The 26,031-nt window shown below is 43.1% G+C and overlaps 1 protein-coding gene and 1 long non-coding RNA gene across 3 annotated transcripts in view; one reads left to right on the forward strand and one right to left on the reverse strand.

The window, feature by feature from the left end:
• The window catches only part of LOC142726868 (oocyte zinc finger protein XlCOF7.1-like), a 129,418-nt gene extending 108,779 nt beyond the window's left edge, over nucleotides 1–20,639 (forward strand). The window contains exon 9 of the mRNA XM_075849022.1: nucleotides 20,422–20,639. Within this exon, the coding sequence (XP_075705137.1) occupies nucleotides 20,422–20,453 (32 nt within the window). The 3' untranslated portion in view covers nucleotides 20,454–20,639. The remainder of the gene's footprint in view (nucleotides 1–20,421) is intronic.
• The window catches only part of LOC142726870 (uncharacterized), a 153,423-nt gene that overhangs the window by 106,767 nt on the left and 20,625 nt on the right, over nucleotides 1–26,031 (reverse strand). For both annotated transcript variants that reach the window (XR_012877105.1, XR_012877106.1), the window contains exon 4: nucleotides 20,386–20,491. This is a non-coding gene — a long non-coding RNA (uncharacterized LOC142726870). The remainder of the gene's footprint in view (nucleotides 1–20,385; nucleotides 20,492–26,031) is intronic.

Consider the following 26,031-nt stretch of genomic DNA (forward strand, 5'->3'; position numbering starts at 1 on the left):
CCCTACAGCGCCATACGGTGTGGTATAAGAAGCTGGCCGTGCACATCATACAGATGGCATTGTACAATGCGTACGTGCTACGTCGATGTGCAGGCCAGACGGGAAATTTCCTGGAATTTCAAGAGGTGGTTATCAAGAAACTAATCTTTAGGGACCAAGAAGGGGGATACCCAGTACTTCTGGAAGCGAGGCCACACGCATCGTACCAGGGCAACACTTTCCAGGAGAAGTTCCCCAAACTGGCAAGAAAGGAAAAAGTCAAGAGGTACAAAGTCTGATATAAGAGGGGGATAAGGAAGGACACAATATATCAATGTGACGAGTGCCCCGAAAAACCAGGGCTCTGTATGAAAGTGTTTTAAAATGTATCATACATCCCTTGATTTTTAATCTACCCCAGTTTTACTTACCCTGATGAACTCCGCACATCTTATCCCCCCTCGTCTTTCCCCTCTGGGCCCTGCTGTGTGTCCAGGCAGCTGATAACAGCCACATTGAGGGTATTGCCATACCCAGGAGAACCCACATTACAGTTTATGGGGTGTAGGCTTCCGGTCAAAATGCTCACTAAACCTCTAGATGAATGCCTTAAGGGGTGTAGTTTTTAAAACGGGGTCACTTCTTGGGGGTTTCAACTGTACTGGTACCTCAGGGGCTTCTGCATACATGACTTAGCACCAGAAAATCCCCAGTAGGCCAAATGGTGGTCCTTTCCTTCTGAGCCCCCGATGGGCCAAACGGCAGTTTATCACCACAACTGGGATATTGCCGCACTCAGAACAAATTGGGCAACAAAATGGGGTATTTTATTCCTTGTGAAAATTTTACATTTTTAGCCGAAACGACATATCATTGGAAAAAATTACATTTTTGTTAATTCACAGCCCAATTCAAATAAATTCTGTGAAAAAATGGTGTGGTCTAAATTGTCACAACACTCATAAATGAATTCCTTGAGGGGTGTAGTTTCCAAAATGGGGTCACTTCTGGTGGGTTTCCATTGCTTTGATACCTCTGGGGCTCTGCAAATGCGACATGGCACCGAAAACCAATCCAGCAAAATCTGCACTCCAAAGAACACACAGCACTCCTTCCCTTCTGAGGCCTCCCACGGGCCTAAACGGAAGTTTATAGCCACAAATGGGGTATTGCTGCACTCAGGAGAAATTGGGCAACAAAATGGGGTATTTTCTTCCCTGTGAAAATAAGAAATGTTGAAGAAAAATGACATTTTATTGGAAAAAATTTAATTTTTTAAATTTCACAGCCCAATTCGTGCTGTGTAAAAACTGTGGGATCAAAATCGGAACAACAACCATAAATTAATTCCTTGAGGAGTGTAGTTTCCAAAATGGGGTCACTTTTGGGAAATTCCTACTGTTTTGGCACCTCAACACCTCTTCAAACCTGGCATGCTGCCTAAAATATATTCTAATAAAAAAGGAGGCCCCAAAATGCACTAGGTGCTTCTTTGCTTCTGGGGCTTGTGTTTTAGTCCACGAGCGCACTACCGTAGAGCCACATGTGGGACATTTCTAAAAACTGCAGAATCTGGACAATACATATTTATTAGTGTTTCTCTGGTAAAACCTTCTGTGTTACAGAATTTTTTTTAATAAAATTGAAATTCAGCAAGAAAAATGAAATTTGCAAATTTCACATCCACTATGATTTAATTCCTGTGAAATGCATAAAGGGTAAAAAAAACTTCTAAATGCTGTTTTGAATACAATGAGGGGTCTAGTTTGTAAAATGGGGTGTTTTATGGGGGTTTCTAATACATAAGCCCCTCAAAGCCACTTCGGAACTGAGCAAGTACCTTAAAAAAAAGTAACTATTTTGGGTGGTATAACCATCTGTTTTACAAGCAGATGCATTTAAATTCAGAAAAAAAATTTTTTTTCTAAATTTTCTCTAAATTTTGCAATTTTTCACAAATAAACACTGAATATATCGACCAAATTTTACCACTAACATGAAGCCCAATGTGTCACGAGAAAACAGTCTCAGAATCGATTGGATAGGTTTAAGCATTCCGACGTTATTACCACATAAATTGTAATTTGTCAGATTTGAAAAATGGGCTCTGAGCCTAAAGGCCCAAACTAGGCTTTAATCGTACCAACAACGGAATGTAATGGAGTTTTCTGCTGAAAGCACCTGCTCTAGCACTACAAACACTGATGAGCATTAACCCCTTTGCGACATTTTACGTATCCATACGCCAAAGTCGGGTAGGCGAAGTATGGAGCGGGCTCAACAGAGACCGCAGCATTTAAATAGTTAGAAAGAGGGGGGCGACCCCCTCTAACAGCTTATCGCGCCCCCGCAACACAATCATGGGAGGACGATGGTTGCTACGGCTGCCTGGGGGCCTAATGAAGGCCCCCAGGTCGGCCATCTTTGTACACCTATTAAGACCTGCCTCCGGCAGGGCTTAATAGTTGTATTGCAGTACATCGTAATTCTGACAGTCATTAGTATTGGGGTATGTTCACACGGCCAAATTTCAGACGTATACGAGGCGTATTTTGCCTCGTTTTACGTCTGGAAATACGTCTCAAATACGTTGGCAAACATCTGCCCATTCATTTGAGTTTGCCGACGTACTGTGCAGACGACCTGTTATTTACGCGTCGTCGTTTGACAGCTGTCAAAAGACGACGCGCAAAAATACAGCCTCGTCAAAAGAAGTGCAGGACACTTCTTTGGACGTTTTTGGAGCGGTTTTCTCATAGACTCCAATGAAAACAGCTCCAAAAACGGACGTAAAAAACGCCGCGAAAACGGCGTGAAAACGCTGCGAAAAATGCGAGTTGGTAAAAAAGCGTCTGAAAAGCAGGGTCTGTTTTCCCTTGAAAACAGCTCTGGATTTTCAGACATTTTTGTTGACTACGTGTGAACATACCCTTGCAGTATATCGTGAAAGTGATCTAGCGATCGCTGGTTGAAGCCCCCTAGGGGCACTAATAAAAAAAAAAGTAAAAATGAGTTAAAGTTTTTTTTTATGTAAAAAAAATATATGTATATTAAAAGTAAAAAAAAAAACCTTTTCCCATTTTTCCCCTAGAGCATAGTAAAGAAATAAATAAACATAATTGTTATCGCCGCGTCCGTAAAGGTCTGAAATATTACAATATATCTCTATTTAACCCGCATGGTGAACGCCGTAAAAATAAATAATTGTAAAACGCCAGAATCTCTATTTTTTGGTCCCCTAATCTCCCACAAAAAATGAAATAAAAAGTGATCATTTACACACTGAATGGTATTATTAAAAACGACAGCTTATCCCGCAAAAAATAAGCCCTCATACCACTTAATCGACGTTAAAATAAAAAAGTTGTGGCTCTCGGAATTTGGCGACGCAAAATAAATTCTCTTTTTTACACTTAGGTTTTTACTTGTAAAAGTAGTAAAATATAGAAAAAACTATATATATTTGGTATCGCTGTAGTCGTATTGACCCACAGAATAAAGTTATCATGTTGCTTTAATTGCACAGTGAATTCCGTAAAAACGGCGTGCAAAAAACCATGGAGGAATCGCTGTTTTTTTCATTTTCTACCCCACAAATCATTTTTTTCCCGTTTCCTAGTACATTATATGGTAAAATAAATGGTGCTACAAAAAACTACAACTCGTCCCGCAAAAATCAAGCCCTCATAGTACTATATCGATGGATAAATAAAGGCGTTATGGCATCTGGAATGTGGAGAGGAAAAAAACAAAATGAAAATCTGAAAAAGGGCTGCGGCGGGAAGGGGTTAACGAAAGGACCTCGAATATATATATTAGGGAATTGTTGATATGGTATTTAACCCCTTCCCGCCGCAGCCATTTTTCAGATTTCGTTTTTTCCTCCCCACCTTTCATAACCCATAACTTTTTTATTTTCCCATCAATATATCCGTACAATGGCTTGTATATTGCAGGACAAGTGCTTGATTTTCACACCACCATTTCACTGGCATTTGCGGGGTGGAATAGGAAAATAACAGCAATTCCTCAATCTTTTGGGGGGTTTCATTTTTACGGCATACACCGTGCGGTAAAAGCGGAATGTTTACTTTATTCTACCAGTAAATACGATTACGGCGACACCAAATTTATATAGTTTTATAGTATTTATATCGGTTTTTTTTGTTTTACTACTTTTACAAGGAAAAAACTGATTGTTACAAATATAATATCAGATCTGTCGCCATATTCGGAAATCCATAACTTTTTTTTCCGTCGATTGATCGGTATGAGGGCTTATTTTGTAGTTTCTATTAGTACCACCTTGGGGTACATGAGACTTTTTGTTAAATTTTATGTGGGAGATGAAGTGACCAAAAAAACAGCGATTCTGGCGCTTACATTTTTTCAACGTTCACCTTGCGGGTTACATACACGATGTTCCTAATTATTATGCACATTACAGGGGGCCGCCCCTATTTCTAACCTCTGAAATGCCGCGGTCGCTATGACCGTGGCGTTTAAGGCGTTAAACAAGCGACATCGCGCTCGAGATAGATACAGCCGACACGCTCGTTCAATGGAGCTCCATACTCCACCATGCAATGTGCACCGTATATACACGGCGGATGTCGGGAAGAGGTTAACCCTTAATGGAAATGTGTCGCGAATTAAACCTTTTTTTTTAAAGTAAGTTACTTATTTCTATTATATTTTTTACGTTTTTTGCTGTATTTTTTTTTCTTCCACATGGTGGAAAGTATTAAAAATTAAATAATAATTTGACATGTTTTCCTATGTTGGCCACCAGAGGGAGCACTTCCCAGAATTACAGCAAGGTGAATAAGGCAAAGCAACCTGACTCACAGCTGCCGTAAATGTGGGAGGGAATCTCACCCCCTCTCATACAAGCCAGGAAAAGGTGTCTTCAAATTGCTAAGCAGTGTCCGGCTGCCATTTTGGGTGTGATTGTCCAAATGGCAGAAGCTATAGGACACACCAAATGGCTAAGGGTATGTTCACACGCTTACGAAACAGAGGGAAAACAGCTCCTGATTTTCAGCCATTTTTTAATCAAACTCACGTTTTTGGCGCTGTTTTTTACAATAGTTTTTGGAGCGGTTTTTCTATAAAGTCAATGAAAAACCGCTTAACCCCTTCAGGACCCAGCCTGTTTTGGCCTTCAGGACCCAGCCAATTTTTTAAAATCTGACATGTGTTACTTTATGTGGTAATAACATTGGAATGCTTTTACCTATCCAAGCGATTCTGAGATTGTTTTCTCGTGACATGTTGTACTTTATGTTAGTGAAAAAATGTTGTCGATAATTTTGGTATTTATTTCTGAAAAACACCACAATTTAGAAAAAATTTCCAAAAATTAGCATTTTTCTAAATTTAAACGTATCTGCTTGTAAAACAGATAGTAATACCACACAAAATAGTTACTAATTACCATCCCCCCATATGTCTACTTTAGATTGGCATCATTTTTTGAACGTCCTTTTATTTTTCTAGGCCGTTACAAGGCTTAGAACTTTAGCAGCAATTTCTCATATTTTAACCCCTTCCCCCTGCTTGCATTCTGGGCCCTAATGTCCAAGCCATTTTTTACATTTTTCCATTGTCACATTCGAAGAGCTGTAACTTTTTTATTTTTGCGTCGGCATAGCTGTATAAGGTCTTGTTTTTTGCGGGACGACTTGCAGTTTTTATTGGTACCATTTGAGAGTAGATGCGACTTTTGATCACTTTTTAGTCAGGATTAACAGAAAACAGCAATTTTTCCATTGTTTTTTATTTTATTTTTTACGGCGTTCACAGTGCGGGTTAAATAATGTAACAGCTTTATAGTCGGGGTCGTTACGGACGCGGCGATACCAAATATGTCTAACTTTTTTGCTTTATTGTATTTTTTTTTAATAGTAAAGCATTTTGTAAGGGGAAAAAGTGGGTTTTTCATTTTTTTTTTCACTTTTTTTTAAAATTAACTTTATTAAACTTTTTTTACTTTTATACTAGTCCCACTAGGGGACTTCACTATCCTCCGATCGCTATTGTAATACACTGCAATACTTTTGTAAGCAGTGTATTACTGCCTGTCCGTTTAAAACGGACAGGCATCTGCTAGGTCATGCCTGCGGCATTATCTAGCAGGCATTCGCTCCAGGCAGACCTGGGGGCCTTTATTAGACCCCCGGCTGCCATAGAAGACACTGACACTCGGCGATTTTATCGCCGGGTGTCGGTGGGAGAGAGAGGGAGCTCCCTCCCTCTCTCCAAAACCATTCAGATGCGGTGCACGCTATTGTGCACCGCATCTGAAGGGTTAAACGGGTGAGATGGATACGAATATCGATCTCACCCGGCAAAGCCTCTGGCAGCTGAGAGCAGGGAGATTTGACGGCTCCCTGCTCTGTTTACTTTATTCTACATAGAATGGCGGCGCTGTAGAATAAAGCCCATTAATGACCGCCGTGAAAAGGCTTATCGGCGGTCATTAAGGGGTTAAAGAAAATTTCAAAAGGCTATTTTTTCAGGAACCAGTTCAGTTCTGAGGTGGCTTTGAGGGCCTTATATATTAGAAAATCCCCAGAAGTCACCCCATTTTGAAAACTGCACCCCTCAAGGTATTCGAATCAGCATCAACAAAGTGTTTTAACCCTTTAGGCGTTTCACAGGAATTAAAGCAAAGTAGAGGTGAAATTTACAAATTTAATTTTTTTTGCCGAAATTCATTTCTAATAAAAAAAAAATTGTAACACAGAAGGTTTTACCAGAGAAATGCAACTCAATATTTATTGCCCAGATTCTGAAGTTTTTAGAAATATCCCACATGTGGCCCTAGTGTGATAAAGGACTGAAGCACAGGCCTCAGAAGCAAAGGAGCACCTAGTGGATTTTGGGCCTCCTTTTTTTTTTAGAATATATTTTAGGCACCTTGTCAGGTTTGAAGAGGTCTTGTGGTGCCAAAACAGTGGAAACACCCCAAAAGTTACCCCATTTGGGAAACTTCACCCCTCAAGGAATTTATCTAGGTGTATAGTTAGCATTTTGACCGCACAGGTTTTTCCGCTAAATTTATCAGAATTAGTCTGTAAAAATGAAAATCGACTTTTTTCTGAAAAAACATAGAAATTTTTAATATTTACAAGAGATAATAAAGAAAATGCACCCCAACATTTGTAAAGCATTGTCTCCCGATTACGGCAATATCCCATATGTGGTAATAAACTGCTGATTGGACCCACAGCAAGGCTCAGAAGAAAAGGAGCGCCATTTGGATTTTGGAGCATGGATTTTGCTGAATTGGTTTTCGGTTCCATGTCGCGTTTGCAACACCCTGGAGGGACCAAAAAAGGGGAAACCCTCCAAAAGTGACCCCATTTTGGAAACTACACCTCTCAAGGAATTTATCTAGGGGTATAGTTAGCATTTTGACCACACAGGTTTTTTGCAGAATTTAGTGGAATTAGGCAGTGAAAATGAAAATCAACTTTTTTTCTGAAAAAGCATAGAAATTTTTAATTTTTACAAGGAATAAAGAACCACAACATATGTAAAGCATTTTCTCCTGATTACGGCAATACCCCATATGTGGTAATAAACTGCTGATTGGACCCATGGCAGCGCTCAGAAGGGAAGTAGCGCCATTTGGATTTTGGAGCACGGATTTTGCTGCATTGTTTTTCGGTGCCATGCCGCCTTTGCAACACCCTGGAGGGACCAAAACAGTGGAAGCCCCCCAAGTTACCCCATTTTGGAAACTACACCCCTCAAGGAATTTTTATAGGGGTATAGTGAGCATTTAGACTCCACGGGTCTTTTGCAGAATTTATTAGAATTAGGCGGAGAGAATTAATATCACAATTTTTTTCCACTAAAAGGTTGCATTTTCTCATTTTCAAAAGGGATAAAGGAGAAATAAACAACCAATTTTTATAAAGCAATTTCTCCCGGATACGGAAATACCCCACATGGAGTCATACATTTTTTTCATTAGAAATGAATTAACCCTTTAAGGACTGATCCATTTTTTGCTTTCTTATTTTAGTTTTTCACTACCCGCCTTCCAAGAGCCATAACTTTTTTCTTTTTCCGTCAGTAGAGAGATGTGAGGGCTTATTTCTTGCGGGAGGAGCTGTAGTTTCTACTGACACTATTTAAAGTGCCATAAAAAGTACTGGGAAACTGAAAAAAAAATAGTTAAATATAGGAATATAGGAAAAAAATCTGATTCCATTTTTTTGGGTTTTCGTTTTTACAGCTTTCGCCGTGCAGTAAAAATGAAAACGACAGCGATTTTGGCGATTTAAATTATTTAAGTTTTTTACGGTGTTCACCGTGCGAGTTAAATGATGGTATATTGTAATAGTTCGGCCTTTTACGGACGTAGCGATATCAATTCGGTTTATTTTTTTACATTACTTTTGAAGAAAAATGGGTAAATCAGGGTAAATGCAATATGTGAGGAGTACATCTGGATATATGTAATATGTGAGGAGTACATCAGGGTATATGTAATATGTGAGGAGTACATCAGGGTATATGTAATATGTGCGGAGTACATCAGGGTATATGTAATCTGTGAGGAGTACATCAGGGTATATGTAATATGTGAGGAGTACATCAGGGTATATGTAATATGTGAGGAGTACATCTGGATATATGTAAGCTGTGAGGAGTACATCAGGGTATATGTAATATGTGAGGAGTACATCAGGGTATATGTAATCTGTGAGGAGTACATCAGGATATATGTAATCTGTGAGAAGTACATCAGGGTATATGTAATATGTGAGGAGTACATCAGGATATATGTAATATGTGAGGAGTACATCAGGGTATATGTAATCTGTGAGGAGTACATCAGGGTATATGTAATCTGTGAGGAGTACATCAGGGTATATGTAAGATGTGAGGAGTACATCAGGATATATGTAATATGTGAGGAGTACATCAGGATATATGTATTCTGTGAGGAGTACATCAGGGTATATGTAATCCGTGAGGAGTATATCAGGGTATATGTAAGATGTGAGGAGTACATCAGGGTATATGTAATATGTGAGGAGTACATCAGGGTATATGTAATATGTGAGGAGTACATCAGGGTATATGTAAGATGTGAGGAGTACATCAGGATATATGTAATCTGTGAGGAGTACATCAGGGTATATGTAATCTGTGTGGAGTACATCAGGGTATATGTAATCTGTGAGGAGTACATCAGGGTATATGTAATCTGTGAGGAGTACATCACGGTATATGTAATATGTGAGGAGTACATCAGGGTATATGTAATATGTGAGGAGTACATCAGGGTATATGTAAAATGTGAGGAGTACATCAGTGTATATGTAATCTGTGAGGAGTACATCAGGGTATATGTAGTCTGTGAGGAGTACATCAGGGTATATGTAATATGTGAGGAGTACATCAGGGTATATGTAATCTGTGAGGAGTACATCAGGGTATATGTAATCTGTGAGGAGTACATCAGGGTATATGTAAGATGTGAGGAGTACATCAGGATATATGTAATCTGTGAGGAGTACATCAGGGTATATGTAATCTGTGAGGAGTACATCAGGGTATATGTAATATGTGAGGAGTACATCAGGGTATATGTAATATGTGAGGAGTACATCAGGGTATATGTAATATGTGAGGAGTACATCAGGATATATGTAATCTGTGAGGAGTACATCAGGGTATATGTAAGATGTGAGGAGTACATCAGTGTATATGTAATCTGTGAGGAGTACATCAGGGTATATGTAAGATGTGAGGAGTACATCAGTGTATATGTAATCTGTGAGGAGTACATCAGTGTATATGTAATCTGTGAGGAGTACATCAGGGTATATGTAAGATGTGAGGAGTACATCAGGGTAAATGTAATCTGTGAGGAGTACATCAGGGTATATGTAATATGTGAGGAGTACATCAGGATATATGTAATCTGTGAGGAGTACATCAGGGTATATGTAAGCTGTGAGGAGTACATCAGGGTATATGTAATATGTGAGGAGTACATCAGGGTATATGTAATCTGTGAGGAGTACATCAGGGTATATGTAATCTGTGAGGAGTACATCAGGATATATGTAATCTGTGAGGAGTACATCAGGGTATATGTAAGATGTGAGGAGTACATCAGTGTATATGTAATCTGTGAGGAGTACATCAGTGTATATGTAATCTGTGAGGAGTACATCAGGGTATATGTAAGATGTGAGGAGTACATCAGGGTAAATGTAATCTGTGAGGAGTACATCAGGGTATATGTAATATGTGAGGAGTACATCAGGATATATGTAATCTGTGAGGAGTACATCAGGGTATATGTAAGCTGTGAGGAGTACATCAGGGTATATGTAATATGTGAGGAGTACATCAGGGTATATGTAATCTGTGAGGAGTACATCAGGGTATATGTAATCTGTGAGGAGTACATCAGGGTATATGTAATCTGTGAGGAGTACATCGGTATATGTAATCTGTGAGGAGTACATCAGGGTATATGTAATCTGTGAGGAGTACATCAGGGTATATGTAATCTGTGAGGAGTACATCAGGGTATATGTAATCTGTGAGGAGTACATCAGGGTATATGTAATCTGTGAGGAGTACATCAGGGTATATGTAATCTGTGAGGAGTACATCAGGGTATATGTAAGATGTGAGGAGTACATTAGGGTATATGTAATATGTGAGGAGTACATCAGGGTATATGTAATCGGTGAGGAGTACATCAGGGTATATGTAATCTGTGAGGAGTACATCAGGGTATATGTAATCTGTGAGGAGTACATCAGGGTATATGTAATATGTGAGGAGTACATCAGGGTATATGTAATATGTGCGGAGTACATCAGGGTATATGTAATATGTGAGGAGTACATCAGGGTATATGTAATATGTGAGGAGTACATCAGGGTATATGTAATATGTGCGGTGTACATCAGGGTATATGTAAGCTGTGAGGAGTACATCAGGGTATATGTAAGATGTGAGGAGTACATCAGTGTATATGTAATCTGTGAGGAGCACATCAGGGTATATGTAATCTGTGAGGAGTACATCAGTGTATATGTAATCTGTGAGGAGTACATAAGTGTATATGTAATCTGTGAGGAGTACATCAGGGTATATGTAAGATGTGAGGAGTACATCAGGGGATATGTAATCTGTGAGGAGTACATCAGGGTATATGTAATCTGTGAGGAGTACATCAGGGTATATGTAATCTGTGAGGAGTACATCAGGGTATATGTAATCTGTGAGGAGTACATCAGGGTATATGTAATCTGTGAGGAGTACATCAGGGTATATGTAATCTGTGAGGAGTACATCAGGGTATATGTAATCTGTGAGGAGTACATCAGGGTATATGTAATCTGTGAGGAGTACATCAGGGTATATGTAATCTGTGAGGAGTACATCAGGGTATATGTAAGATGTGAGGAGTACTGTAATGGCAGGAAGGAGGTGAAGGGAAGGTGAGCCCTAATCTACCCACCGCCCTGTCCCTGCCTACTTGCAACGACCCGCCCTAGGCGACGGGGTACAACTGGGCGGCGGTCCCTACGCTGTCTAAGTGCACGGGAGAACAAACAGGGAACACGCAAGGGAAGGGGCAGTAGCCCACGGAACGCCGCGAGGAAACGGAGCGGTGAAGAGTTGTCAGGACCAGGATGAAGTGGAGTATACCCAAGTGAGCACGGAGGAGGAAGCAAGCCGGAGGCAAAGCAAAGCGGGTTAAGCAGAACAGCAGCAAGGCAGAAGCACGGCAGAAGCAGGCTGGAGCAAGCAGCAGTGGGGCCAGGAATCCAAAAGAATTACAAGCACTGAGGAGGAGAACACAGCAGGTAATAAAGGACAGGGGGCGGAGCTAACTCCGACTGACCAGGCCGCGATAGGCTCTCCCACTTCTGAGCCTGCCACCCTGGTTGGTCGGAGATGGTGTCAGTCGAACAGGTCTGGCCTCAGGTGTGGATTAATTAATCCCAGGAGTATACCTAAACGTAGTACCTGGCAGATCCCTAACAGTACTCCCCCTTTTATGAGGGGCCACCGGACCCTTACTAAGAGGACCCGGTTTAGTAGGGAAGAGAAGGTGGAACCTCCTGATCAATACCCCAGCGTGAACATCACGGGCAGGTACCCAAGTCCTCTCCTCCGGCCCGTACCCTCTCCAATGGACCAGGTACTGGAGGGAGCCCTGGACCATCCTACTGTCCATAATCTTTGCCACCTCGAATTCCACCCCCTCAGGGGTGAGAACGGGAACAGGAGGTTTCCTCGAGGGGAACCAGGACGGGGAGCAGCGTTTAAGGAGGGAGGCATGGAAGACGTCATGTATGCGAAAGGATGGGGGCAGCTCCAGACGGAAGGATACAGGGTTGAGGACTTCAATGATCTTATAAGGCCCAATAAATCGGGGAGCAAACTTCCTGGACGGGACCTTAAGGCGCAAGTTCCTGGACGACAACCAGACCAAATCCCCGACGACAAACCGGGGGTTAGCAGAACGTCTACTATCCGCCTGAATCTTTTGTGCGCTCTGGGACACCTCTAGGTTCTTCTGAACCTGGGCCCAGACAGTGCACAGTTCCCGATGAACATCCTCTACCTCAGGATTATTGGAGCAACCAGGGGAAACGGAGGAGAACCTTGGGTTAAACCCGAAATTACAGAAAAACGGGGAGACCCCTGACGAGTTACTGACCCGGTTATTCAGGGAAAATTCAGCAAGGGGAAGGAATGAGACCCAATCGAATTGACAGTCAGAGATGAAACACCTTAAATATTGTTCCAGGGACTGGTTAGTCCTCTCCGTTTGGCCATTAGTTTCGGGATGGAAGGAGGAGGAGAAGGACAGATCAATCTCCAACTTTTTACAAAAGGCTCTCCAAAATAAGGAAACAAATTGTACCCCTCTGTCAGAAATTATATTGACTGGGGCCCCATGGAGACGCAGGATGTGTTTCACAAACAAAGAAGCTAACGTCTTGGCGTTAGGTAGCTTCTTAAGGGGCACAAAGTGGCACATCTTGCTGAAGCGGTCTACTACCACCCACACCACCGACTTGCCCTGAGATGAAGGCAAATCGGTGATAAAATCCATGGAGATATGGGTCCAAGGTCTCTGGGGAATGGGCAAGGAACGTAGTAGGCCCGCAGGTCGGGACCTAGGGGTTTTGGACCTAGCGCAAACCTCACAAGCGGCGACGTAAGCCCTAACGTCTTTAGGCAACCCAGGCCACCAATAGTTTCTGGTAATGAGGTGTTTGGTGCCCAAGATGCCAGGATGACCAGATAGAGCGGAGTCATGGTTTTCCCTGAGTACCCTTAGCCGGTATTGCAGGGGAACAAACAGTTTGTCCCCAGGGACGTTCCCGGGAGCTGCACCCTGATCAGCCGCGATATCAGAAGCTAAATCAGAATCCGTGGCAGAAACGATTATACCAGGGGGTAAAATACAAGCAGGATCCTTCTCGGAAGGAGGATTGGCAATGAAACTACGTGACAGGGCATCAGCCTTAATATTCTTGGACCCAGCCCTATAGGTAACCAAGAAATTAAATCTGGTAAAGAATAGTGCCCACCGAGCTTGTCTAGGATTAAGCCTCCGGGCCGATTCTAGAAAAACCAGATTCTTGTGATCCGTAAGGACCGTTACCTGGTGTCTGGCCCCCTCCAGGAAGTGCCGCCACTCTTTAAAAGCCCATTTAATGGCTAGAAGTTCGCGGTTGCCAATATCATAGTTACTCTCCGTGGGCGAAAACTTCCTAGAGAAGTAAGCACAGGGGCGGAGATGGGTGAGGGAGCTGGTACCCTGGGACAAGACGCCCCCACTCCCACCTCGGATGCGTCAACCTCCACAATAAATGGCTCCTCTTGGTTGGGCTGAATCAGCACGGGGGCCAAGATAAAGCACTTCTTGAGGGTCTCAAAGGCCTGGACGGCCTCAGGGGACCAATGGAGGACATCAGCACCCTTGCGAGTAAGGTCTGTAAGAGGCTTAGCGACGACCGAGAAGTTGGCAATAAATCTCCTGTAATAGTTGGCGAACCCTAAAAAACACTGCAACGCCTTAAGGGAGGCAGGTTGGACCCATTCCGCCACAGCCTGAACCTTGGCAGGGTCCATGCAGAATTCATGAGGAGTGAGGATTTGCCCTAAAAATGGTATCTGCTGTACCCCAAAGACACATTTTTCAGTCTAAGCAAACAGATTATTCTCCCGAAGGACCTGGAGCACCTTCCTGACATGCTCCACGTGGGAGGACCAGTCCTTGGAAAACACCAGTATGTCATCAAGGTACACAACAAGAAAATTACCCAGGTAATCTCTCAGGATTTCATTAATAAAATTCTGGAAGACCGCAGGGGCATTACACAACCCAAAGGGCATGACCAGGTATTCGAAATGACCCTCGGGTGTGTTGAACGCAGTTTTCCACTCATCCCCCTGTTTGATGCGGATAAGGTTATATGCCCCCCGTAGATCGAACTTAGAAAACCATTGGGCTCCCTGAACCTGATTAAAAAGATCCGGAATCAAAGGAAGTGGGTACTGGTTCCTTACGGTGACCTTATTCAGGTTACGATAATCAATGCACGGCCTAAGACCACCATCCTTCTTCCCCACAAAGAAGAAGCCAGCACCTACAGGAGAAGTCGAGGGGCGAATGAAACCCTTGGCCAGGCATTCTTGGATATACACCCTCATAGCTTCACGTTCAGGACATGAAAGATTAAATATCCTACCCTTAGGAAGCTTGGCACCAGGCACCAAATCGATGGCGCAATCGTAATCTCTATGGGGGGGCAACACCTCGGAGGCCTCCTTAGAAAACACATCGGCGAAGTCCTGAACAAACTCAGGAAGCATGTTTACCTCCTCCCGGGGAGAAATAGAGTTAACAGAAAGACATGACATAAGACATTCACTACCCCATTTGGTGAGATCCCCAGTATTCCAATCAAACGTGGGATTATGCAACTGCAACCAGGGAAGACCTAATACCAGATCAGACGATAATCCCTGCATCACCAGTACAGAGCACTGCTCCAAATGCATGGAGCCAACCAGGAGTTCAAAAACAGGAGTATGCTGAGTAAAATAACCATTAGCAAGGGGAGTTGAGTCGATACCTACTACAGGGATAGGATAAGGTAAATCAATAAAAGGCATTTTTAGAGACATAGCAAATTCCACAGACATGATATTAGCAGATGAGCCAGAATCCACGAAGGCACTGCCAGTGGCAGACCGGCCAGCAAACGAGACCTGAAAGGGAAGCAAAATTTTATTGCGTTTCACATTAACGGGAAATACCTGTGCGCCCAAGTGACCTCCCCGATGATCACTTAGGCGCAGAAGTTTTCCGGCTTTTTATTCTTGCGCCTGGGACAGGTGTTCAGAAGATGCTTGTCGTCCCCACAGTAGAAGCAGAGACCATTCATTCTGCAAAACTCCCTACGTTGTCGAGGGGACATGGAGGCCCCGAGTTGCATAGGTACCTCCGAGTCCTCCGTGGAGAGGCGAGGAGACGGGACCTCGGGGGGAATCGCAGAAAAGTCAGAGGGGAGCACATTGAAGCGTTCAAGCTGACGTTCCCTGAGACGTCGGTCAAGTCGTACTGCTAGGGCCATAACCTGGTCAAGGGAGTCAGAAGAGGGGTAACTAACCAGCAGATCCTTCAGGGCGTCAGATAATCCTAACCTAAACTGGCACCTTAGGGCCGGATCGTTCCACCGAGAAGCTACGCACCACTTTCTAAAATCAGAACAGTACTCCTCAACCGGTCTCCTACCCTGACGTAAGGTCACCAGCTGACTCTCGGCTAAAGCAGTCCTGTCAGTCTCATCGTAAATGAGTCCGAGGGCAGAGAAAAAGCGATCAACAGAGGAAAGTTCAGGGGCGTCAGGAGCCAAGGAGAAGGCCCACTCTTGGGGCCCTTCCTGGAGTCGGGATATGATGATACCCACCCGCTGGTTCTCGGAACCTGAGGAGTGGGGTTTAAGGCGGAAATACAGTCTGCAACTCTCCCGGAAGGAGAGAAACGTCTTACGGTCTCCTGAGAACCGGTCAGGTAACTTGACGTCGGGTTCTAGAGGTGAGGTGAGGGGAACTACTATGGCAGCGTCACCCTGGTTGACCCTCTGGGCCAGGGCCTGGACCTGTAGGGAGAGGCCCTGCATCTGCTGGGTCAGGGTCTCAAGGGGGTCCATGATAGCGTCAGCGTAGGGGAAATGGTAGACTAGGTAAGTGGCTTGTAATTATGTAATGGCAGGAAGGAGGTGAAGGAAAGGTGAGCCCTAATCTACCCACCGCCCTGTCCCTGCCTACTTGCAACGACCCGCCCTAGGCGACGGGGTACAACTGGGCGGCGGTCCCTACGCTGTCTAAGTGCACAGGAGAACAAACAGGGAACACGCAAGGGAAGGGGCAGTAGCCCACGGAACTCCGCGAGGAAACGGAGCGGTGAAGAGTTGTCAGGACCAGGATGAAGTGGAGTATACCCAAGTGAGCACGGAGGAGGAAGCAAGCCGGAGGCAAAGCAAGCGGGTTAAGCAGAACAGCAGCAAGGCAGAAGCACGGCAGAAGCAGGCTGGAGCAAGCAGCAGTGGGGCCAGGAATCCAAAAGAATTACAAGCACTGAGGAGGAGAACACAGCAGGTAATAAAGGACAGGGGGCGGAGCTAACTCCGACTGACCAGGCCGCGATAGGCTCTCCCACTTCTGAGCCTGCCACCCTGGTTGGTGGGAGATGGTGTCAGTCGAACAGGTCTGGCCTCAGGTGTGGATTGATTAATCCCAGGAGTATACCTAGACGTAGTACCTGGCAGATCCCTAACAAGTACATTCGGGTATATGTAATATGTGAGGAGTACATCAGGGTATATGTAATCGGTGAGGAGTACATCAGGGTATATGTAATCTGTGAGGAGTACATCAGGGTATATGTAATCTGTGAGGAGTACATCAGGGTATATGTAAGATGTGAGGAGTACATCAGTGTATATGTAATCTGTGAGGAGTACATCAGGGTATATGTAGTCTGTGAGGGGTACATCAGGGTATATATAAGATGTGAGGAGTACATCAGGGTATATGTAAGATGTGAGGAGTACATCAGGGTATATGTAATCTGTGAGGGGTACATCAGGGTATATATAAGATGTGAAGAGTACATCAGGGTATATGTAAGATGTGAGGAGTACATCAGGGTATATGTAATATGTGCGGAGTACATCAGGGTATATGTAATATGTAAAGAGTACATTAGGGTATATGTAATATGTGAGGAGTACATCAGGGTATATGTAATATGTGCGGTGTACATCAGGGTATATGTAAGCTGTGAGGAGTACATCAGGGTATATGTAAGATGTGAGGAGTACATCAGTATATGTAATCTGAGGAGTACATCAGGGTATATGTAATATGTGAGGAGTACATCAGGGTATATGTAATGAGTACATCAGGATATAGGTAATATGTGAGAAGTATATCAGGGTATATGTAATATGTGAGGAGTACATCAGGGTATATGTAATATGTGAGGAGAACATCAGGGTATATGTAAGCTGTGAGGATTACATCAGGGTATATGTAAGCTGTGAGGAGTACATCAGGGTATATGTAAACTGTGAGGAGTACATCAGGGTATATGTAATCTGTGAGGAGTACATCAGGGTATATGTAATATGTGAGGAGTACATCAGGGTATATGTAAGATGTGAGGAGTACATCAGGGTATATGTAATATGTGAGGAGTACATCAGGGTATATGTAAGATGTGAGGAGTACATCAGGGTATATGTAATATGTGAGGAGTACATCAGGGTATATGTAATATGTGAGGAGTACATCAGGGTATATGTAAGATGTGAAGAGTACATCAGGGTATATGTAATATGTGAGGAGTACATCAGGGTATATGTAAGATGTGAGGAGTACATCAGGGTATATGTAATATGTGAGGAGTACATCAGGGTATATGTAAGATGTGAGGAGTACATCAGGGTATATGTAATATGTGAGGAGTACATCAGGGTATATGTAATCTGTGCAGAGAACATCAGGGCATAATAAGAGGGTATAATAATGCGGTAAATAAATAATAATTCATAGATGAGAAAACTTCACAGTAGGGGAGACTTAGATGTGGGCTTGAATAGCACCCTGGAAAACGAAACTCTAGCAGCTCTAGAGGAGTTATTACAAGAACAAATTTCCCCTCAACAAGGTGGGTTTCCAACCTCGATAGTCCCTAGGTCAACAAGGTTTCCCCCCATGTCCCTGTGTCCACAAGTGGAGATTTTCACTAAACTTGTGATGGAGGACTTCCAACAAATTTCAATTATTAAACAGTATGACAATTTGACAGCAAATCAAAGGTCAGCTTTGAAACAACTACAATCTTATAAAGATGTGGTATATAAACCAGCGGACAAGGGGGGGAACATTGTGATCTGGCCAACTAACCTCTATGAGAGGGAGGCTTTCCGTCAGCTGAGGGATAAACGGACATATGAGAAACTCATATAATCCGATGAGTACCTACTCCTCTGAATTGGGTAAAATATTGAATAGAGCCTTGGAGAAAGGGATAATCCCAAAAAAGGTGTTTGATGGCCTTATGGTCCAATACCCTAGAATTCCTACTTTCTATCTGCTACCCAAGGTTCACAAAAACGCATTTGAACCCCCGGGGAGACCTATAGTTTCGGGGATAGAGGGCCTATGTGACCCGATATGCAGGTTTATTGATTTTTACCAAAAACCCTTGGTTGAAACGTTGCCCTCTCACATAAAGGACACAACTGACATGCTTACAAGAATTGATGGGATAATATTGGAGTCGGATATGCTGTTGGTAACGGCTGATGTCGAGTCACTATACACAAGCATTCGACACCAAGACGGGGTGAAGGCGGTCCGCTTCTTCTTGGAGATGAGCAACTGGGACAGCCAGATGAGAGATTTGATTATTGAACTTTTAGAATTTATTCTTACCCACAATCTCTTCGTGTTCAAGTATACCTTCTATGTACAAAAGCAGGGCACTGCGATGGGTGCGGCGTGTGCTCCGGCATATGCGAACCTGTTTCTCGGTTTCTGGGAGAGACAGGTTCTGCAGGGTGACGGCGCCCACACCGCTGACCATGTGCAGTGCTGGTTGCGCTACATAGATGATGTACTTATCATTTGGCAAGGTACGGAACAACAGCTGATTGAGTTCATGGAGGTACTGAATGTGAATACATTCAATATCAAATGGACATATACCTGTGATAGATATAGAGTGGATTTTTTTGGATGTGACAATTGAGGCTGATACAGAGGGAGTATTACAGACTGATGTCTATAGAAAGGAGACGTCGGTCAATTCCCTTCTGCACGCTACCTCAGCACATCCACATTCCACTACTAGGGCTGTCCCAGTTGGTCAATTTCTGAGAATGAAGCGGATCTGCTCTTCTGAGGATAAATTTGAAGAGCAATCACAGGACCTCAAAGAGAGATTTCTAGCCAGGGGATATAGCCACAGATGCATCAAGCAGGGATACAGTCGTGCCAAAAATACGGAACGAAAGAACCTGTTACATTCGACAGGTATAAAAAAGAAAGATCAGAAGGATAATAAAATTAGATTCATCTCCACTTTTAACAACCAGTGGCAAATGCGATCAGTTCTGGAGAAACATTGGCCGATTTTACATACAGAACCTGCATTCTCAAAGGCTTTACCAACTAATCCTCAGATGACGGCTAGAAGGAATAAAAATCTGAGAGACTTATTGGTGAAGAGCCATTATGTACCATTACAATCTAATCCTTTCTCTACACGAGGCCCTATTCAGGGGTGTTACCCCTGTGGTGACTGTGTGGCATGTGCCAACATAGCGCGGACAACCTCTTTTAATTCCGTTAAAAACAAACGTCATTTTAAAATCCTGCATTATATATCATGCAGCACAACCCATGTTATTTACTACGCAACATGTGGATGCCCAAAGGTCTACGTTGGCTTAACATCTAGACAACTCAGGGTCCGGATTCGTGAACATGTGAGGGATATCCTGGCTGCGAAGGATGTCAGCGATTTAACACTTTTGAAGACGATCCCGAAACATTTTAAATTACACCATGGATGTGACCCCAAAACCTTTTTGGCGTGGGGCATAGACATGGTACATTGTGGTGTTAGAGGGGGAAATGCGAATAAGATCTTGGCACAAAAGGAGTGCAGATGGATCACTACCCTTGGAACTATGACCCCCCTAGGTCTTAATGAGAAATTGAGCTTCTCTGCTTTTCTATAAAATATAAATAATGGTAGCCTCGTCCATTGCAAATAAAATATTTTAGGCGATTTTAATTTATACTATATACATGTCCTACCTTGGTTTGCTATTAACTGCATATTCTTGTGTCCAGGTTTAGATTCTGTTGAACTTTTTCCAATGTGAGGTGTTCTTCCGGACGGCTGTGACGTTATTGGAAACATCTGGAAAATAAATATTCGATTTATCACAGATTGATATAGTGATGAGAGAACGAACATTCAGTCCTTATACTAAAATATGTCTGAAACAAATATCTTGTATGTTACTTCATGATGCTACTCTTTTGAATATTATTGTAACAATTTCCCCTCCCCCCCCCCTTTTTTTGTTCTTAATTATTGATTTAATATGTGCTTTTTCTGTACACTATAGAGATATACTCTGTATTTTATAATAAACAGTATAATTTCACTTTTTCACCCCCCCCCTTTTTCTTTTCACTTAGTCACGATTCACGATTTACGTTTATTCCACATATTTGCTGTATTTAATATTTATATATATATTTATTTCACTGACTTATTGTCACTTTATATCTTAACTCATTTTTTCGTTATAATTTTTATAACGATTTATGATGTGATTATTATGAGTAATATTTTCACTTTTTTTCACTGTTCTGCATATATTCTTATTATTTTTTGAATATACCTAGTTTTGTCCATTTTCATATCACTTTTTCACATTTTTACATTGTACACTTTATGTTTGCGTTATGTTTCGCTGATATATATAATTTGCCCTGGGGCATCTCGTTTTTTTACATGTATCATAAGGGGTATATACCGTGTGAGTTTTTCCAGAGGAGTAGCATCGATCACTAATAGAGATAGAGACATACGTAGTTGTAAGATACTTACCTCACTTTGGGGCTGCGCATGCTGCAGGGATGTCGGGTCTGTCCCTCGGTCTCCTCTCTTCAATACGCCGTCTGTGCGCTTGCGCCATCTCCATGGAGACGCGTCTTTGGAGACGCGCGGGCGCAACAGCGGTGTGACGACAGGCGATCGAGGTATTGTGACCTTTGACACAATCTCGCGCATGCGCCGTGGACCAATGAGGAGTGAATCTACACGGAACGTTCAATCTAGTATGATGAGGGACAATATATAAGGAGGACAGGATATAGTTTAGATTATACCCCCTGAGGAAGCTAGAACAGCGAAACGCACGTTGGGGTGTTATTCTTTGTTACGTGGACCACGTGGATCGCAGGCTCACCATTACATTTATGGGTAAGATCTGATTTATTGGCTCCTTCTGGTTTTTTCCAGATTGGCAATCTTTTCACCACTGGGTACATTCACGGTATATTCCCTTTGGATATATGGCACCGGGGATTTCCTCGGAGTACTTTATTTAGACGGCCAAGTGATACGCTCATTATATGTGGAGACATGACTGTGTGATTTTGTAGCATGATGGGCAGCAGATTATATTGATAATGCACTATTGCAGCTTACTTACTGACGTCATGGGTTTTTTGTATACTACTTTTGTCTATCACATCTATGCCCTTGTGTTATGTATACCATGTCCCTTTGGTAAGGTATAGCATTTATACCATTCCTGCGATTCAATATACTGTGGAGTGATCCATATATAACTTTCCTTTTTTTAGAAACCTCGCTTTGTTTTTAAATACGTATGTTATATGGTGATATATTTATATGCAATAACATTTATTTTTTACATTATGTGTAGCCTTGTGACTCTTGGTTCTCAATTTCTTTATATGATGTAGTGGAGTCCTGCTACTCTTTGATTTGACATTTTGGGGGTACTGTGTACATATATGTTGGTCGTACCTAACCGCTTACTCTCTCCTGTGAGACATTTATTCATAATAGATGTGTGGCCGGTGTCGCACTGATAAATGGTGTCGGATCTTATCCGCTTTTAGAAAACACTGCACATTTTGCATCGCCATAATCTGAGAGCCAGAACTTCTTTCTTTTTTCACCACCGGAGCCGCGTGAGGGCTTATTTGTTGCGGGACAATCTGTACTTTTCATTGGTACCATTTTGGGGTACATGCAATTTTTTTGATCACTTTTTATTACATTTTTTTGCAAGCCGGGTGACCAAAAACAAGCAATTCTGAGAATGTTTTTTAGTTTATTTTTTGCGGCGTTCACCGTGCACTATAAATGACCATTATATTTTATTCTGCGGGTCGGTACGATTACGGCGATACCAGATGTATATAGGGTTTTTATGTTTTGCAGCGTTTGCGCAATAAAATCACTTTTTTATAAAATAATTTATTTTCTGTTTCACCATATTCTGAGAGCCATAACTTTTTTATTTTTCCGTCAAAAAAGCTGTGTAATGGATTGTTTTTTGCGGGACGGGTTGTAGTTTTTATCGGTATTATTTTCGGGTACATCCGACTTTTTGATCACTTTTTATTCTCTATTTTGGGAGGGGTGGTGACCAAAAAATAGCGATTCTGGTGTAGTTTTTTATTGATTTTTTTTGGGGTGTTCATCGTGCGGGAAAAATAACATTATAGTTTTATAGTTGGGGTCGTTACGAACGCGGTGATAACAGATATGTGTACTTTTTTTAACGGGTTCATTTTTTTTCTATAATAAAAGTCTTATTATAGGCAAAAAAAGCATTTAGTGTTTATAGAACTTCTAACTTTTATTTTTACACTTTTTTTAAAACCTTTTTATTATCTTTTTTTTACTTTTTTCACTTGTCCCACTAGGGGACACTTAGACTTGCAGCTCTGATCGCTGCTAGAGTACATTACACTACACACGTAGTGTGATGTACTCTAACTGTCATTGTGACGTGACAGTCACACTGACAGGAAGCCTCAGAGGAGCGGCCGGAGGCTGCTCCTCCGAGGCTTCCGTACATGGCAACCCGGAGGTCATTGTCTGACCTCCGATTGCCGTGACAAGCATCGGTAGCCCCCACGATCACTTCGTGGGGGCTGCTGATGTGCTTCAAACCACTTAAATGCGGCGACGGCAATCCGTCGCCGCATTTATGGGGTTAATTGCCGAAATCAGCGGCGATGGTCCGCTTACCGGCAAGGCTGGAGTGTCAGCTGTCGGGGACAGCTGACTTCCCGGTTCCCGGACACTGTCCGTTAGGACAGTGTGCGCCGGGAACTACTCCGCAATAGTACGTCTGGATGCGGGAACTAACCCCTCTGCAGGACGTACTATTGCGGAGCAGCGCGTGAAGAGGTTAAAAAAACGTCCCAAGAAGTGATATGCACTTCTTTTGGCGGGCGTCTTTTTACGGGCGTCTTTTTACGTGCTACGTACATACACACTCAGCAATGCTACTTATACACACACACACACACACACACACACTCAGCTCTGCTGCACAGACACACACTCAGCTCTGCTGCACAGACACACACTCAGCGCTACTACACAGACACACACTCAGCACTGCTACTTATACACACACACACACACACACACACACACACACACACACACACACACGCACAGACACACACTCAGCTCTGCTGCACAGACACACACTCAGCTCTGCTGCACAGACACACACTCAGCGCTACTACACAGACACACACTCAGCACTGCTACATACAGACACACACTGTAATGACCGGGGGTAGGGAAACAGACAAGTGAGCCCTAATCTACCCGCCACTCAGTCCCTGCCTACTTGCAACGACCCGCCCTAGGCGACAGGTTACAACTGGGCGACGGTCCCTACGCTCAATAAGTGCACGACAGACAGACAAGGGAACACAGAAGCTAAGGGAAATGGGGCCGTTGCCCACGGAAACGCCGTGAGCAACAAGAGTGGTGAACGAGCCGAGTCAAACCAGGAGTGTACGAGGTACCAAACGCAGAGCAGGAGAGTAGTGAACAAGCCGAGTCAACCAGGAGTGTACGAGGTACCAAACGCAGAGCAGGAGAGTAGTCAGTAAGCCAGGGTCAATATGAAGCAAGGACAAATAGTTCAAGAAGCTGCAGCAGGGCAAGGAAACCAAACGAGAAGAATCACAAGCAAGGAGGAACAGGAAAGGCAGGTATAAATAGACAGAGGGCGGGAGCTAGCTCCGTCTGGCCAGGCTGTGATAGGATGGCAGGCTTAGGAGTGGGAGAGCCTGAGTGGTGGAAGATGGAGTCAGTCTCACAGACATAGAAGCAGGTGCAGACTGATTACCTATGGGCGATGATACAGAAGCTGTGCCTGGCAGATCCTTTACACACACACTCAGCACTGCTACATACGGACACACACAGACGTGCTACATACATACACACAGTCAGCACTACTACATACATACACACACAAACACTCAGCACTATTACACAGACACACTCAGCTCTGCTACACAGACACTCAGCTCTGCTACACAAACACACTCAGCTCTGCTACACAGACACACTCAGCTCTGTTACACAGACACACTCAGCTCTGCTACACAGACACATACTTAGCTCTACTACACAGACACACACAGTCAGCACGGCTACATACAGAAACACACACACTCAGTACTGCTACATACAGACACACACAGCACTGCTACATACATACACACGGTCAGCACTGTTACATACATCGACACTCAACACTGCTACACACACACAAACACACACTCAGAACTCCTACATACATACACATACACACTCAGCTCTGCTACACAGACACTCACTCAGCTCTGCTACACAGACACACACACTCAGCTCTACTACACAGACACACACACTCAGCTCTACTACATCTGACAAGCTTAGCTCCGCACACCGTCCACACTGACAATACATCTAGCGCCAGGGGGGGGGCCGGGGGTCCGCCAGGGGGGGGTAGTCGGGGGTCACGAGAGCGGGTGTCTGTGAGAGGGGGACAGACAGAGACACACACTCAGCTATACTACATCTGACAAGCTTAGCTTCGCACACTGTCCACACTGACAATACATCTAGCGACAAGGGGGCAGGGGCCCTACGGGGGGCCGTCGGAGGTCACGAGAGCGGGGGTCTGTGAGAGAAAGGGATAGACAGACACACACACACACACACACCTTACATGCAGTGCAGCCGGTCTTCATAATGGCGCCTGCTATCTCCCTACAAACAGCTTCTCTGCTGTGTGACTCTGACCTGCGTCTGTGCAGTACAGAGCCAGATAGCAGAGGCAATGGACAGGAGCCGTTCATTGTGTCCTAAGCATTGTGCTGCCGTATTCCATCTCTGTATGTGTCGTTAATCAACACATACAGAGATGGAAAAAAAAATCGGCAGAGAAATTATAGAAGTAAAAGTATGAATACATTAAAAAGTAGAAAGTGACAACACAAATAAATAATTTATTTCTTTACATTATATTAAAAGCAATATAATAATAATAATAATAAATAAAAATCATGACACCTTCCCTATAAAATGTTGGCCTTAACCTGCCTATTGTAGGTCTTTAGGGCCAAGCATTTTTGGATTTTTCATCCTCACATTCCAAGAGTCATATTATTTTCATTTTTCCATCAATGTAGGAGCGCCTGTTTTTGTGTGGCAAGTTGTATTTTTCAATGCCACTATTTGGGGGTACATAACATTTTTTCATTAGCTTTTCATTTTGGGACGAAAGAAAGAAAAACCCCCACAATTCCACCATTTGTTTTTGATTTATTTTTTTTACCATACATCAAAATGTTACTTTATTCAATGTGTCTGCATGATTATGGTAATACCAA

Source organism: Rhinoderma darwinii, unplaced genomic scaffold, assembly GCF_050947455.1.
Source record: "Rhinoderma darwinii isolate aRhiDar2 unplaced genomic scaffold, aRhiDar2.hap1 Scaffold_639, whole genome shotgun sequence".
In the NCBI taxonomy this organism is placed as follows: domain Eukaryota; kingdom Metazoa; phylum Chordata; class Amphibia; order Anura; family Rhinodermatidae; genus Rhinoderma; species Rhinoderma darwinii.